The sequence below is a fragment of the Carassius carassius genome, chromosome 28 (genome assembly GCF_963082965.1).
Source record: "Carassius carassius chromosome 28, fCarCar2.1, whole genome shotgun sequence".
NCBI classification, from domain to species: domain Eukaryota; kingdom Metazoa; phylum Chordata; class Actinopteri; order Cypriniformes; family Cyprinidae; genus Carassius; species Carassius carassius.
The window spans coordinates 2,982,986-3,000,821 of record NC_081782.1 but is presented as its reverse complement, the minus strand read 5'-3'; the positions used below and the strand labels follow the sequence as shown (position 1 = coordinate 3,000,821).

The window sequence follows — 17,836 nt, the reverse complement described above, 5'->3', positions numbered from 1 at the left end:
TATATGTACAGTTCATTCATAAACTGAAAACAGAATCGCTTGGGTTTTAGGAATCAATATTGGTTTATAAGTGAAAGTGAAGTGAAGTGACATTCAGCCAAGTATGGTGACCCATACTCAGAATTTGTGCTCTGCATTTAACCCATCCGAAATGCACACACACAGAGCAGTGAACACACACACACACACACACTGTGAGCACACACCCGGAGCAGTGGGCAGCCATTTATGCTGCGGCGCCCGGGGAGCAGTTGGGGGTTCGATGCCTTGCTCAAGGGCACCTAAGTTGTGGTATTGAGGGTGGAGAGAGAACTGTACATGCACTCCCCCCACCCACAATTCCTGCCGGCCCAGGACTCGAACTCACAACCTTTCGATTGGGAGTCCGACTCTCTAACCATTAGGCCACGACTTCCCCTGATTAGAATTAAAATCGAGAAATAATTGTGTTTTTTACACAGCCCTAGCATATTTAGTTGTTTTTAGTGGCCACACTATGGTGTGCTGTTGAACATGAAAAGTGATACACTGTCTCTGTTCTCTTCATAAATAAATAAATGCACAAGCTTATGTGCTCATATATATGTATATGTATATATATATATATATATATATATATATATATATATATATATATATATATATATATATATATATATATATATATATATATATATATATGTATATGTGTGTTATCTATTATACTAAATATATTTCTTTTTTTTCATTTAAATATTCTAATAAATAATAAAATATCATACCTAAACCACTAAAACATAAACATAAAACACAACTATTAAAATAAAGTAATAATATAAAATAATAATTTGATATAATCAATTTTAGTTACAGATTTATTGAGTATTTTCTATTGTACATTTATCAACTATATAAATATATAGTCTCTCTCTCTCTCTCTCTCTCTCTATATATATATATATATATATATATATATATATATATATATATAAATACATTAAAAAAAAAAATATATATATATATATATATATACATTACATTTCATTGTCATATATATAATTATAATTAATTTTTTTTTTTAGGAATAATACAACAATTTCAGTCTTTTAATGAGACATGAGACTTTGTGATGTTTCATACATTGTGTTTGTAATTATTTGTGAAATTTAGCAATTATTAAAAAAAATAGAATAATCTTTTTTTCAGTATGATGTCACAATAAGGCACTAACATGATCAACACAGTGATGTCACAATCACACATTGAATATTAAATATTGTCAGTGGAAAATGCTGAAACAACAGCAGTACGTAATGGAAAAAATGTGCAGCGCTGTGGGAGTTTCTTTTTTTTGCAACTGTGTTGAGATGAATTAAAACTTTTCCTTTTCATATTTTTACTTCATAGTCCACCAAGATAAAGAAGGGAAGCAAAGGAGACATTAGCGTCCTGCGGCCCACTTTAATGGCAGCAGTACCAGTAAGGCTGAATCTCTCTCTCTGTTTCGCTCTGGGCTTTTGGGGTTGAATGTCAGCGAATGTGATTGTCTGGAATGATTTACAGCTGTAAACAGAACGTGAGAAAGCCCAGTGTGGATATCCTTCTGACACACACACACACACACACGAGTAGTGACTCACACACTGTAGATACACATTTAATAATGTTTAATTTCTAGATTTTCTTTGCCGGAGGAAACTGTAAATGCACACACACACACACACACATTGTCATGGTGTGGTTGCACACAGGGTCCCTGTGGAATGACAAGGACACAGAACAGCAAACTTCCATAACCACAGCGGCTGAGAGCAGTGGGAGAACATCCGAATCATAAGGAACCTCTCCACCCTCCCATGTCACATGAGATGTGATGGAAAAATGTCAGCAGTAACTCAATTAGAATCAGCGTCCACCTCCCTCGCAAAACAATACTGTGGTGGATACCAGATGGTAATGCAGCGGTGCTTTATGTGCCTTTGTGCTGAACGATTACCGTAATCCTGATGCTTTCTTTTTTTCTCTGTGGGAGAAGAAGCCATTGCTCTGTGCCCACGTAAAGTCAAGGGGTCGTTTTTGTGATGTAATTTCCTGTTTTATGTTTGCCTCATGCATGTTGATTATATGTCAGTGACTTTGATTTGGTGGATATATCTGAAATAATTTATATAAAATACATTGGGATATTTATTAAAAATGATTTATTACAATTGAATTAAATCATTAAAATGGAATCCAGAAAAATGTAAACAGAAAAACACATAATTTAATAAAAATAAAACCGAATTTGAGAAAAAATAAATGCATTTCACAGGGCCTTAAATTTTTTATTTTGGTTCAACTTTGAGGGAATTTGGAGGGTAAATAAATTAAATATTAAAAATGTAATGTATACAAAATTAAATTTATAAAAAAAATCATACATATTCTATCTTTTTTTATTAATTTAAATACTTTGAGAAAAAAACTATGCCAGACTATTAAAACAATTAAATTCATAATTATAAATATATATGTATGTGTGTGTGTGATTTAAAAAATTATTTTTTTAATTCTAATATTTTAGGAAAAAAGTTACACCACACATTAGCGTTTTAATGAGACTTGTTTCTCCACGATGTCAGGAAACTATCGATTTTACACCAGAAATTTAAACCTAGTTGTCAGTCCAGGTTAATTCCAGCCGTATGTATGAAATCCATTTTATTGTTCTGAAAAATTTGAAAACATTAATTTATCTCGAAACAAAAAGTTAATGTCATGTCAAAGAAACCAAAAGAAAATCCCACTCATGCTTCAGTGATGTCATCAGTTATGTCTGGGGCTTTTACATGCACATAATTTCTCTCCGTCTCTGTTTGTAGGAGATAATGGATCGGATCTACAAGAATGTGATGCTAAAAGTGGAGGAAATGAGTGTTTTTCAGAGGACTCTTTTTCTATTGGCCTACAACTATAAGATGGAGCAGCTTGCGATGGGATACAGCACACCACTGTGTGACAAGTGCGTACACACACACACACACAAACACACACTCCATCTCCAGTGTTAGAGAAGCTTCTTTTGCCAAATACAAGCTGCTCGTAACATAAGTACAGTAAAGCGATTGTTTCAAACTTGAACACATGGATTTGGATTTATATAAGCCTGATATAATGAGAAACATGTACCCTGTATAACTGAATCAGAGATATTTAGCGGTATGTAGCTAAATATTTATTTCACTATTATTGGAGTCAAACATTTGAGCTGGTTCATTAAAATATCCCCCCAAAAAAAGAACCTGTCAAAATCAATTAGTCTTCTGACTGCAACTCGAAAGAAAGAAGACATTCTAAGAACAGGTCTTTTGATTATTATTGAATTATCATTGAAAAGAATTGCTAATTTTAATCACTCCTCATGACTGGTTCTCACAGTCCCAGCTCTTCATTCTCTCTCTCTCTCTCCAGACTGGTCTTCAGGAAGGTTCGGGCGTTGTTAGGTGGCCGTTTGCGGGTGTTACTGTCAGGTGGTGCACCTCTGTCGGCCGTGACCCAGCGGTTCATGAACATCTGCTTCTGCTGTCCTGTAGGTCAAGGCTATGGCCTCACGGAGACCTGCGGCGCTGGGACCATCAGCCAGCGTGAGATTCACACATACATTCAGCATTTCAATCATTATTCTGCACTTTTTCATAATCTAAACTAGCATCCAAAAGTTTGGGGTCAGTAAGAAGAAATTAATATTTTTGTTCATCAAGGATGCATTAAACTGATCAAAAGTAAAGACAGTGACAGTAAAGACATCTTACAAAAGATTTCTTTAGAATTTTCTATTTATCAAAGAGTCTCTGAAAATGTATCACTGTTTCCACAAAAATATAAAGCAGCAACTGTTTTTAACATTGTTAATAATCACAGATGTTTGTTGAGCAGCAAATCAGCAAGGAGTGATGATGCAGAAAATTCAGATTTGCATCACATGAATAAATTACATTTTACAATATATTCTCATAGAAAACAGTAAAATATTATTACAATTTAAAATAAGTTTTTTTTGTTTTATTAATTTTATTTAAATAAATTCAGTTTTGGGTGAGCAGAAGAGGCTTCTTTACAAAAAATTTGAACCGTAAAGGTAATTATTTGATATAGGCCAGTGGTCTCCAACATGGTGCCCGCGGGCACCTGGTAGCCCGCGTGGAGTCTCTGAGTCGCCCGCCGAGCACGTTCTATAAATAGCCTGAATTGTAATCTTTCATTTTTTTATGATAATGGCATAAAATGAGAAAATAACTATTGGTGACATTTCATATACCATTAAAACATAATAAAATAATTCAATAATTTAAAATATTTAGAATCTGCACGTCTCTCTATCTCTCTCTTTCTGCGTCTCGTGAGCGCACCTCTCTCTCTCTCTCTCTCGCTCTTCGTCTCGCGCGCGCGCACCTCTCTGTCTCTCTCTCTCTCTGCGTCTCGTGCGCGCACCTCTGTTGTTCTCTCTGCGTATCGCGCGGCAGAGGAGCAGCGTTTTAATTTAGTTAAACACAGATATTATGTTGCTTTTCTAATTTTACATGCAAGTATGTAAAGTATATCATTCAGTCACTATTTCATATTTATGCCGTTGTTCTTTCTCCCTTTCCCCCCGTGATTTTGTCTATATCGCGAATATAAGACGACCCCCCCATTTTTTAGGACAAAAAAGCCTATTTTTAGGACAAAAAAACTTGTCTTATATTCGGGTATATACGATAATTATATATTCAATAGTATTATTTTGTGTTGCTTCATAAAAGTTTGTTGCAAAAATAGTTTTTGGTGCATTTGCACTCTATAAACAGTTTGTACATAGAACATGTGTTAAAAGCACACAGTCATGGATATTAAAATGCATAGACATGAAAAATACACTCCCATACATCATTGCTCATATTAAGCTCACGTTTTACAACGCAAGCGAGCAAGACTGTTCTGTTCTAATCAATAAAAATGGGTGGTAAATGATCATGCAAACTGAATTCAGTTTTTGGTGCAAAGAAAATCCTGTGGACCTGAGAGTCCTAACAAATCATTAACTGAACAGATGGTGACTCCTGAAATTTGACACTTTTTTATGAAGAAACACATTTTTTTCTGCAATGGAAATAATTACATAACTGTGCCCTTACTGCCAATAGATAGACTTACTGTCTGTGTGCGTGTGTGCGTGTGCGTGTGTGTGTGTGTGTGTGTGTGTAGTTTGGGATTACAGTACGGGACGAGTTGGCGCTCCGCTGGTTTGCTGTGAAATTCAGCTGAAGGACTGGATAGAGGGTGAGTGTGATACTCACACATATATCTGTTCTTATAAAAACACTGTCATGGACGTTTACCTATCCATCAGGCGATATGTCTGGAGGTTTGCTACGCAGTGAGAAAGATCAGCAGAACAAAAGAGAAGGAAATGGAAAAAAGCATTGAATGTAGTTTGAGACCTTGTAAGGAAGACACTTTGAGCTGCTATTTCTAGAGAGATCAGCTTTGTTTTGCACATTATACGCAGTAACTAAACGTATATATGAAAATGCATTCAATTATTGTCCACAGCTCTCATTACAAAGAAAACGCCCGAACATTATATAATGGTATAATTATAAAACCATTAGTATGAGAGGCCATGTGTCACGTAATCTCCAAAGCATCAATGTAAGCAAGTGGAGACTATATATTTGTCAGCTTCTAACCGTTAACTAAGATATCCATTAGCAGAACTGCCCTTTGTAAAAAAAGACGTAAACTTTAGCATACTTTTAAAAACCTATATTCCTTTAAAGTATATTATTTCTTTAATATTTATACTTACTGAATCTTACTGTTTTCAGAATCTAAATGAATGTGTTGTATTATAAAAAAATATATTGTAGTTGAAATTTATACCTGAGATGCAATTAGCTGAAGTAGGACTTAAATAAGTATTTTTAAGTTATTTCATAAGTACAATATTTTTTTAAATATATTGTTAAAGTGTACTGCTGGATGCACTGGCAAACATTTATGGTATATTAAAATATACTAAAATCTAAGATATTATTGAATTATATATTAAAACTTGAATGTCATGTATTTAAATATATTTCAATTGAAACATCTGTAATAATTAGGTTACATTTAAATGATATATATATATATAAATCGATTTTGATTAATTTGAGTAAAAATGTGTTTTCTTTACCAAGAAAGTGGCAAGATGAAAACAGCTATTTTCTGTTTCGAACGTTTACATAAAAAAGGTTTTATCTTTAGGTTATAATAACATAAAAAAATTCAAATCCAGATTTAGATTTTTAAAGATTTATTATAAAAACTTATCATTTTTTCCAAAAATGCAATAAATCCATTGAATCAATATAAAAGTTATTTTTCATAATGAAACTGTAAAAAAAACCCACAACAAAGTTGATCCACATATGACAGCTTCTGAACTTGGTCAATACTAATCTTATCGCACCGCACAAACCACCACATTGGTTTTGTATGATGCATTAAATCACATGCGATGTCATGAGCATCTCATCAGTAAAGCAGGTTCTGTGATTGGTAGTAAATCTCCATTACCTGCTTTCAGCTGACGCAGCATTTCCTACACAGAGCTGTAGATCACTGACAGTCCGCGCAATATCACATATATATATATATATACACACAAGTACACATTCAATACAATTACGCACATTCTTTACACCATAGTCTGTAAACATTTTCTACTCCTTTTAAGTGTTTCAAAAACAAGTGGTCATGGAAACCACCCAAAAACTGTGATTTGGTCCCTTTACATTTCAATCAGATGGTCTCTTCCTGTCTAAATAAGCAGTTCTTGGCCAGAAGCTGCCATGTGCACAAAATAATATGATGTTATGTCAAAGGTTTCAGTGTACAAGACTTAAATAACACTGACTTATGGCTTGATAACCTCCGGGTTTCCGGAACCCTACTGTTGCACTTTACACAGTTTAAACCATTTCCTGTCTCTCTTTTTGTGTCATAATGCAGTCTGTGTTTACCCAGGTGGATATTGCAGCACTGACCGGCCCTGTCCGCGAGGGGAGATTCTGGTCGGTGGGCCAAACGTAACAATGGGTTACTACAAGAACAAACAGAAGAACAGCGAGGACTTCTTCATGGATAAGAAAGGCCAGTGGTGGTTCTGCACCGGAGACATTGGAGAGTTTCATGGAGACGGCTGTCTGAAGATTATCGGTGAGTGAGATTAGCCAGAGGATTGTAAAGACAGCACGTTTTGGCACGAGTGAATGGAAGTCCCCACTCCTTTACGATAAAACATGTTAGTCATGTACTTACTGTAAATGACACATCTCGCTGTCAGTTTATTCCCGTAAGGTTAAGAACTCAAAGAAAGCAGGATACACTCCAAAAGGGAGAGAAAGAGAAACTTCCTGTAGCATAAACTCACGTACACATCTGATGAAACATGGTTCATATTTTGTATGTGTGTGTCTTTGTGTGTTTTTGCACGTTAGACCGTAAGAAAGACCTGGTGAAGCTTCAAGCAGGAGAATACGTGTCTCTCGGAAAAGTGGAGGCCGTTTTGAAAAACTGCCCACTTGTTGACAACATCTGTGCCTATGCCAACAGGTGCCGACACAAAGCACAAAATGTACTGCACTAACAAAATATAAGATGTTACAGTACTAACAAATGACATAACAGGTTATCGAAATCCCTTATTTTTTTCACACACAACAGCTTTAATGTTACCCAAATTCACTCGGTTAATATCTTAAGCTCTTTATTCTATATCCCAGAAAACATGTATAGCAGGATCACCGAATCTCTAACTTCTATACGTCATAACTGTGAAGTCCTTTAATTAGGGTGGGAAAATGTACACAAATTTCTGATATGATCTAGTGACCTATGATAAAATTTTAGATGACAGTGAGTATATCAAAAGACTTTGCTATACTGACATGTATAAATATTATAATATATTTTCATGTAAGAATTTATATTAAAATCTTAAACTTTCAAAAACATTTGTAAAAAAATTGCTATATTTTTTATAAATATAATAAAAAATCTCTAACTTAAAAAAAAATCTTAAACCGCTCAAAAGCATTTTAATTATTTATTATTTTTTTATTGTGTAACATTTTATTGTGTATACATTTTATATATTCATTCATAATAAAATACATTATTATGTAAATATATCATTATTAAACCAATTATTAATTATTATTATCATTATTAAACCGTGTTTGGAATAACGCAGTTTAAAAGAACGGCGTTAGGTAACGACGTTATTTTTTCAGTAACGGGGTAATCTAACCAATTACTTTTCCCGTCGTTACAACGCCGTTAACATTACTGGACGTTAAATGCGGTGCGTTACTATGCATTGATTGAATAAACTGTATAATCCGAACGCACCCCTGGCTCAAACAGCGAGTGAGGAGGTGGGTTAATAACGAGATAAGCGATTATGATTGGCTAAGGCAGAGTCATGTGTTTAATGCTAGCCAATCAAAGCCAGTGTTTTTACACACATGCCAGCACACATGCCAGCGGCGCCACACACACACACACACACACACACACACAAGCAACAGCTTCGCAGCAGCAGCAGAGATGGCGAGTCAGGAGCAATCCGATGATAAGTTGGCATTTTCAAGGTGGAGATATAAGCACTACTTCAAATTCATTGTGGTCAATAGCAAGAACGTACATGTAATGTGTACATTATGTCCAGGAGCGAAGACTTTGTCGACATCCGTTGTAAGCAACTCTAATTTAATGAAGCATCTCACAACGACACACGCATCTACAAAGCTAGTGGCCAAAAACACTTTTCTTACAAAGATAATATTTGAAGTGCAGGATAAAACTCTTGCTGTCTGTTGACGTGCAATAAATATCGAAAGTTATGTACGAACACCTGTCTGTTCTACTCATTTCAACTGACTTGTTAAAACTGCTAAAAAAATACAAATTCTTTGACATAGCAACTTTTTTTTTAAACAGTAACGCAAATAGTTACTTTCCCTGGTAATGAGTTACTTTTATTATAGAGTAATTCAGTTACTAACTCTTTTAGAAAAAAATAGTTTTTTTAGAACAAGAACTTTAAAAGCTTTAAAAACTTTTTGGAACAAGTAGTGAGTAACTATAACTAATTACTTTTTTAAAGTAACATTCCCAACAGTGTTATTAAAAAATTAATATTACAATAAAACACTTCAAACATTGAAATGAAGAGAGATAATCAATAACTGCTCTTACCTATATATATATATAATAAATAAGAATCAATGTATATTTACTTAATGCAGCAAAGACTATATAGTGTTTTAAACTTATTTTTTTTTGTCTTTCTTATATTGTATTTTTTAATTAGCATTTTTTTTAAACAAAGATAAAATAAAAAGTCACAATTTATAAAAATACTCATGTCATGAAATAAAAATTTGGCCATATCATCCACCCCTAACAAAACACATTTGTAGTCAACTCTGCCGAATATACCCACAGATAATTTTAGTCCCACCTCTTCCTGTTTTCCAGTGATGAGTCTTATGTGATTGGCTTTGTGGTGCCCAATAAGAAGCAGCTGCTGGCGCTGGCTGAGAGGAAGCGAGTCAGAGGATTGTGGGAGGAGCTCTGTAACAACCCAGTCATCGAGGAGGAGGTGCTTAAAGTCATCACAGAAATGGCACTGACAGGTGAAACACAGTTTGGATCATACTAATCAAACTATTTCTGCTGTATCTACAGGGTTTCCGCAGGTCCTAACACTGATTGTTTCTTAAAACAAAGCACATTCTTAAATTCATAAAGTCAGCATTAAATATCACATGTATGGCAGAAAATGAACAACTTGCTTTCCAATACAAATATCGAAACACTTTTAATTCAAGATTTAGTTCAAGATTTAACAAAATTTATTCTTAAACAACAGCAAATAGAAAAAACATTTTCTTTTGAATTAAGTTGATTTCTCTGAGCCCATTGGCATATATTTGTTCTTTCTAATCATAAACTCACTTTTTCTGTGAAGTCAAAACTGACCATTTTGCTTCTTTAGACATTTACAATGGAAAACAAGCACTCGTTGAGTTTAGTTGATTAATTTCCTGTTCCTGTGTATTTAACAGCCCAGTTAGAAAGATTTGAGATCCCACGCAAGATCCGCCTGAGCGTCGAGCCCTGGACCCCAGAGACTGGCCTGGTTACAGATGCTTTTAAACTCAAACGAAAGGAGCTAAAATCTCACTACCAGAACGACATTGAGAGGATGTATGGTGCCAAATAGAGCCAAACCACTGCTGATTCCAGACAAAACCACTGGACAGGCAAGAAAAAGTTACTTATGTCACTATAGCAAACTCCAGCCAGGATGGACATTACAGACGTGAACATAATGGTTTGGAAATGTTTTCATACAGTGTGATGACCAACACTCTCAACCAGCAGCACTTAAAAGTGCCAAAAGTGATGTTAGCCTTGCTAACTTCTACCAGACTTCTGCTAAACTGAAGCTGTTAAATCCCTTCCAAATACACGCATACTCTCCAAAACACTGCAACGTCGACAAATCAAAAAAGCAAAAAGGTTCAGTGCTGTTACATGCATCCAAACAATCCAATAATAATAGCTCGATAAGACTGAAAAACTTCATGAAAACACCCCAGTTGAGATGACTGAGCTTGATCCAAATAAAATTTGGATCAGATTGAAAAAAAATCTATTCAACCTGAAAAAATTCAGATGATCATTATCACAAATAGCTTGCACATTTATGCAATGCAGTGTTTTATGTCATACAAATGTCATTCATTCACGTATCACATTTAATGAACTGGTCAGTGGAGGAGACAGAATATGTACTAAAGACAGTATTTGCTAAAAAAATCAGTTCTTTCATATATTTTAGAAATATATATTTTAGAAATCAAGGCAAAAACTGCATTTATGCTTGCAGCAGCTCAGGTGAAAGTGCTGGATTGGATTCAAACCAATTGACAAAACATTAGTGCACGTAAACATACTGTGATTTCTCAGGACATTTTATACGTTATTGCCAAAAAAAGCCATACACAAACAATGCATTATGGGATGTTTTTCTAAGCTCACGTTCTCATTGGAAATTCAGATTCAAACAAATACAACTCATAGATATCTTAATGAAACTCTTTAAACATCAGTTTACATCAGCAATTTTCTCTCCAAACACATCTGGAATACTAAAGCCATTATTTGCTTTTTTCAATCTTTACGTAACCTTCATTTAATACTGTCAGAAGGAGACCAATGATCTAGAAAAATCTAATATATTTAAGCTTAATTTATGGTTAAAATAATTAGCTTTATTTAAATATGTTAGCTTGCTTATTGGGGAGTATGAAATCCCTAAAGCATTTCTGCTCATTGGATGATTCTGATTGATGTTCTAGGACTGTAATGTTCCTGTTGGGTGACTGTATATCCTGCTGGACAGGATAATAGATCTAGTATAATTATACTAATATAATCCATTCAAAGCGGTTTCATTTAACTTTTTGACATGATTTATCAGAACTTTTTTTTATTCAGTGGATGAAACAGGCTCCCATAAAACACCATGTATGCTGAAATAAACTGAATGAATAAATAAATCAGTGTATTGTCTTAGATGTATCTTTTTAGCATGCTTTTAACAATGGGGGGAATACATTTTTTTTCTCTCTGCTGCAGAGAGCACTAATATAGTGATCAGTCAGGTGACATTTATAGCTCAATAATAGAGCTTCAGAACAAAGTGTGCATGAAGTAAAAATAGAGCTGAATATAGATGGAGTTGAATTAGACTTCCTTGATTTATGATGATGGTTTTTTTTATTCATAGCTGATCTCTGATCAGTAAAAGCACTCCGTCCTTCTCTTCTTCTTTCCTCTCTGTTTGTTAAATGAACTCTGTGAAAGTGGCATTTGTAAACTCTCTCTGTTCTCATTGTTTATTACTCTCACGCTCTCTCTCCTCTCAACATTATTACTTTGTCCTTTTGGTCCTACGCTGTTTGGTGCCCCTGATAATAGCCTGTTTTGAACTAAAATGAAATCAGACATAGCTATATCAGGCCATAAGTTATTCATTTATTTTGTCATTTGCCTTGAAATTGATCCTGTGAAGTTGAGATAATGGAATAAAGGGCTTCCCTGTGCAAAACTAAACTTTGTGGGATATTCCTATGAAGCACATGTCCCAAACAACATCTATCTTATGAGTAAACTCCATTTTTAAAGACCACTATTAAGTAAACCGAGTAAGTTATTAATTACTTTAGTTTAAATGCATGTTGCCATTTTTTGTGATCATGTTTTTTTGGGGGGTTTTTATCAGAACATTTCATATTCACTTTTGCACATTATTTTAACTGGTAATCAATTTTATTTTCACTTTCCATTGTATTGGTCTTGTGTGAAAGCCTTTTAACAAACAAAAGACCGTTTCCCTAAGGACATTGTTTTTGTTGGCAAACAGCAGCACAAACGTCAGTAAGTATTAGCTATGGATTTAAAGAATTATGTGTCACTCATGTGCATTGGGTCAGTTCTGTTACTCGATCCTAATTGACAGGCATGGTCAGGCATTGGTTTGCACATTCTGGCTCCAGTTTTCCACAGTCATGCCACACCTACCCATCATGCATCACTGCCAGACAGATGAGGTTGGCATAGATTCTAACATGCTTTCCCTGCTGACCTAAATCAGACTGATAGACCCTTGAAAACTACGTCAGTAGGGTTGTAAGGTACAGCTTTAACTTTGCTTATTCAAACATGGCATGGCATTAGTCCCACTGTACATTTGATTAATTATGTTAACTTTCATTTTAAATGTTTCCAGTTTATATATTTTTTAAATGATCGTTAATTATTTAGGTTACCTCATGATGTTTCATTGTTGTTGCAAATTGATTGCTACTCAGATAAAGCTATCACCTTTATTTGTGAAGCTGAAGTTATTTTCTTTGATTGTGTTAGACTTTCGATTGAATAGCTGCTATATAATTACTAGAACAATAAAGTGCAGTAAACTATTTGCGCTATAACCCTGTTTCTTTGTGATTATGATAAGGTATTTAATAATATAGTAACAAATACCAATATTAAACAGCATTATGGTCTGTTATTGTACAGGTAAAATAACTGGATGCAAATGAGACCGGAAATCTCACACAATAAACTTATATATGGCCTGGTTGTGGCTAAAAGGGATACAGCTAAACGATACAACTAACCAATTTAATTTTATTCAATTAGATTGTGTTTTATTAATATCTACACTTACCCCAACCCTAAAGCTACTCCTTAAAAATAATGCAAAAACAGTCATTATTGATGTACAGTGTGACCAAAATTAGCCTACTCTGTATTGATGTGCGCATGCCCAGTAAACGAATCCGTATAACCTCATTAGCCCATGTTTAAAAAAAATTGGATAGCATCATATGTACTACTTTAAATATATATATTTTTTTGTGTTTTTTCTTTTAACTAGACCGCTTTAGAATAAAATCAAGTTCAGTTTTTGGAGCAACATTAGGTGAGAAAACTTTAGGGTAAGCGATTCTTTTAAGACGAAATTATTCATTTCTGCATAATTCGTGCAAGCCATTCCTCCGGGTTTTGCGAGGCAAGCTGTCCTGCTGAACAAGAGGCTTTCCTAAAGCAAGCCTGTCTGGTTATGCGATGATAGATGAGCACGTTTGACAGCACTGCGCACTTGGACTACATTAAACGTCATAAAAATGTGGCTGAGCTCAAGCATCTCTGGCCTGGACTCAAATCCTGTGAGGAAGGACGTGAGGATCTCGACTCTCTCAACCTCTGTCACACACCCTGCTGGCGCGTGGCCACACATGGCTCCGCTATTTAAACCGAGCTCAGATGACAACCCCGTTTCAAAGGAACGGTTCCTAATAAAGCGAGGAACGGGGGACGCGCTTCAGGGTGAAACATCCCGGTGAGTAACCGACTTTCTGGAAACTCTCAGAAAGTCATGAAAATAAATAAAAACAATATTGCAAACACATTTAATTTTTACAATGTGCACTTTAAAACATAAATAAGTTCACGTCTTTTTAATCTTGTTTACATATTGGAGTGATGAATTGATGTTAATAAAGTTATTATAAAGCGATTTTTTTTTTACTTTGTTAGTTTAGTCCCTCTGTTTTTTTTTTAAGATGTTAAAACCGGTTCTGATGCAGTCTCCAAAATTAATGTTTGTCAGTGTTTTTTTTCTCGCCATTTAGGTTGTTTCTGATCCAGTTTTAGTCTTAACCTTTTTTTAACAGCTTTCTATTTTATTGTAAACATTTAACAAATGTTTTTTTTTTATTATTATATTTTTTTGTTCGAACTTTTTTTAAAATTCTTGAATCACCTCATTGTTATTATGGATATTTATTATTATTATTATTATTATTATTATTATCCTATTGCCACCAGTACTACGACTACTTATAGCCTACGTCATTGAAAAAACTACGTTTTAACTTTCTCTCTCTGTCTGTAATTTTTCAGATAACCGTTTCGTTCGTTGTAATGGAGTTTGCGCGCAACGCCTCCGCGCTCTCGTCGCAGCAGACCAACCGAATTGCCTTGTCCGGTGGAAGCGACAGTAACGGGTATCTGTACATCGTCATCGTGTTGTCTTTCTACGGAGTCTTCCTCACTGCGATCATGCTCGGTTACATGCGCACCAAACTGCGCGAGAAGAGGCGCACGAACGCGTTCACGCGGCTTCTGCACGAGGAGGAGCAGCGCGAGTGGGGCGCGAGCCGGAAGAAGCACAGCTTCAGCCTCCCCGCGTTTCCCGCCCTGCGCTCCACGCCGGTGCCGTTCATGCTGAGCACCGGCCGCGCGCTGGACGGCAGCAGGGTCCTCGCGCCTCTCTCGTGCGCGCTGTGCTCGGTGGAGCAGAGCAGCGTGAGCTCCCTCAGCTCCGTCACCGATGTGCACTTCACTATTGAAGAGGAGTCTGACAGCGGCGGACACGAGGATCCGAAGGAAACCGACTCGGGCCACAAAAGTGACGGACAAAACCTCAGAGAAGCGCTCTGACGTTCCCGCTGCAAACCGTTACTATGGCAACCATAGTTCCCGCCGAAAAGCAATAATTAGCTTACCACAGTTAATGTTACTTCAAATAAAACTGTTTTTAAGTTGGTACTAGCCATCGTTGCAATAAAAATAAATTTAAAAAGTTTCTGAACGCTTCTTGTACTGTTTTAAGAAAACCCTGTTAATTTATTGAGGTTTACTGTTGTGAATAACAGTAGTAACTTGGCGGGAACTGTGGTTCACGTGATGCTATGATGGAAAGTAGGCTGTGAACTCATGCGCCAGAAACATGTATCTTGTGATATAAATTGGATTTGACAATCTTGGACTAGAAATTCAAATTGTGTTACTAGAAGTGTATTTCCTCGACTGGTGTGCAGTATATTTCAGGCCTTAAACGCGATGTAAACATTGCGATAAACCTGGAAGTCACTTGAAAAAAAAACTTTTATATTTCAATTTACATTAAAGGCCTATTTCGTCATTCACACAGATGTGTAAATTATTATTATTTGTTTTTAAGATCTGTATATATTGTTCTACGTGCATGGATATGTCTATTTAAATATTACCTTTATGTGTAAACTAAATAAAATGTTCCTTCAGAATGTGAAGGTTTTGTGGCTGTCATTTTTGCACTTACCGATTATTGCAGCTTGGGGGAGTCAAAGACCACATCTGGGGAATGTTTCTAACAGGGTTTTTGAAGATTTATACACCTAGGAACTATAAGCAAAACGGATTTTCTTAGTAATATTTGAAGACATATGCTTTTAGAAATGTAATTAAATGTTTCCAAGAAAATATTAAATATTAATATTTTCCACTGGCCCTGAGGGACTTTCAGATGCAGTTAGACATTCGGAACCCCCTTGCAGATGAGAGGAGATTGTGAGAGGCTCTTGGTGTCATTGTATGGATAAATATGCCTATATGCCTGAATATGCCTGAAACATTTTTCATTCTATTATTCTTGAGAATAGGACATTCATTCAGGAACCGGGGTTGTATAGTTCATGATTTTGTGCTTCTGCCAATCTGCATGATTCTAATAACCAGAATCCTTCATAATCATCATCCTCACAGTCATTGTTGTCCTAATGAAATGACATCACATGCACAAGTGTCAGTGACCCGTCTTCCGCTCCAGGGAGTGCAGTGGAAAGTTCTCGCATGTTCAGTCTGAGTGGCTCTTTTCCAATAAAAATTTCCTCAGTTCATCTGATGTGAGCCGGACCCAGTATGAGGAAAGTGTTTGAAGTAAAATATTAAGCTTTTGACAACGATGTCACCTCAAAAGAGAGATGACCTGTTGGTCTTCCTGCTTTTAAAGCGATGAGTAAAAGGTGAAACCCAACTGTTTCTGGGGTGAACTTGAAAAACATTTCATTTTGTTTTTTTTGTTTGTTTTTTGAGTTACATAAAACACAATGATACATAATGAATAAAACTTCCGAACAAAAGACTGCATGTGAATAATTTACTGAATCATTTTTGCCTTATCAAAGATCATGAATAATAAACCATATCATGAAAATCAGATTTTATCTAAAGACAAAATACAAACAGCACGCTTGCACGTGCAGTCGCTTCCAGCTGTCTCTGTTTATGGCCCAACCTTATGCTCCCAGATAGATTCATTTTGATTAAATGATTGCGAGAAAGAGAACAAGGGAGTCAGAAGAGAGGTTAGTGTGACTCATACTCCCAAATTTTCTAACCGTATATTCTGGCTCTGCATACAATGGAGTAACTAAAGGGGAGCTGTAAATCACAGCAAAGGGCATTAGTGTTTCATAAGCACTGGTTTCCAGCAAATTAAGCTCTTACGCATCCTAGAAACCTCAAGGCAGGTGTGTTGAGGCAGGTTGGAGCTAAATTTTGCAGGACATCGGCCCTCCAGGACTGAGTTTGCTTTTGTGAAACGTACCCTGGGACAGTTATTCAGTCAACACCTGAGTGACTTACTGAACTCAATTATATTTTTTCAATAATTTAAATTTTCATTATGTCTGTATTGAATTGAAGTGAGATTTGACCTTATCACTTGTCATTACATTTTTGCAGCTCACCAGAAATGTCCCCATTTACTGTCATTGTATAAAATGTAAACATTTTGTTCAATATCTTTTTTGTGGTCCATGAAAAAGCACAAGGAAATAATTTATTTTTTGGGTTTAATTGCTGGGTTAGTTCACTTACTGCCATAGATATGGTTTGGCAGTGCACTTGCGCTCAAAATAAATTCTTACCTGCAAAGTAAGAAAACAACTTCATCAATTTGACAACACAGCGCTACAAATGCTCACAACACAACCAAAGAAATGCAGTGCAAAAAGAAAAAAAAGTGCATTCAAATTAAGAAAACCTCATCAGTTTGACAACACAGTGCTGCAAATGCTCACTAAACAACCAAACAAAGAAATTCACTGCAAATAATATTCTTTATTTGGTTGTGTTGTGAGTATTTGCAGTGCATTTCATTATTTGTTTGTGTTTGAGCATTTGCAGCACCAGTTGTCAAACTGATAATGTTTTCTTGATTTGCTGGTGCTTTTTCTATGTATTTTCGGTAACACTTTAGAATACTGTTTCTTACTTACTACATAACTAATAAGGAATTATTGAAGAACTAACAGTTGATTATTCATTAAAACTTAACTCACTACTATTAACTACTAAGAAAGATGTGTTAACTAATCAGTATGTAATATAATTTTATGATTGTGTTAAGTAACAGTTAGCAAATCAGTAACTAATATAT

At 35.4% G+C, this 17,836-nt stretch overlaps 2 protein-coding genes across 3 annotated transcripts in view; both read left to right on the top strand.

Moving 5' to 3' along the window:
- The window catches only part of LOC132107713 (fatty acid CoA ligase Acsl3-like), a 29,581-nt gene extending 18,902 nt beyond the window's left edge, over positions 1-10,679 (top strand). For both annotated transcript variants that reach the window (XM_059513869.1, XM_059513867.1), the window contains exons 8-15: positions 1,387-1,458; positions 2,844-2,983; positions 3,433-3,605; positions 5,206-5,280; positions 7,012-7,203; positions 7,485-7,599; positions 9,529-9,686; positions 10,119-10,679. In XM_059513869.1, the coding sequence (XP_059369852.1) occupies positions 1,387-1,458; positions 2,844-2,983; positions 3,433-3,605; positions 5,206-5,280; positions 7,012-7,203; positions 7,485-7,599; positions 9,529-9,686; positions 10,119-10,276 (1,083 nt within the window). In that variant the 3' untranslated portion in view covers positions 10,277-10,679. The remainder of the gene's footprint in view (positions 1-1,386; positions 1,459-2,843; positions 2,984-3,432; positions 3,606-5,205; positions 5,281-7,011; positions 7,204-7,484; positions 7,600-9,528; positions 9,687-10,118) is intronic.
- Positions 10,680-13,782: 3,103 nt separating this feature from the next.
- On the top strand, positions 13,783-15,686 carry LOC132108352 (potassium voltage-gated channel subfamily E member 4-like). The gene is made up of 2 exons (XM_059515057.1): positions 13,783-13,969; positions 14,533-15,686. Exon 2 carries the CDS (start codon positions 14,554-14,556, stop codon positions 15,070-15,072), a length of 519 nt encoding a protein of 172 aa, XP_059371040.1. The 5' UTR covers positions 13,783-13,969; positions 14,533-14,553; the 3' UTR covers positions 15,073-15,686.
- The last annotated feature ends 2,150 nt before the right edge of the window (positions 15,687-17,836 follow it).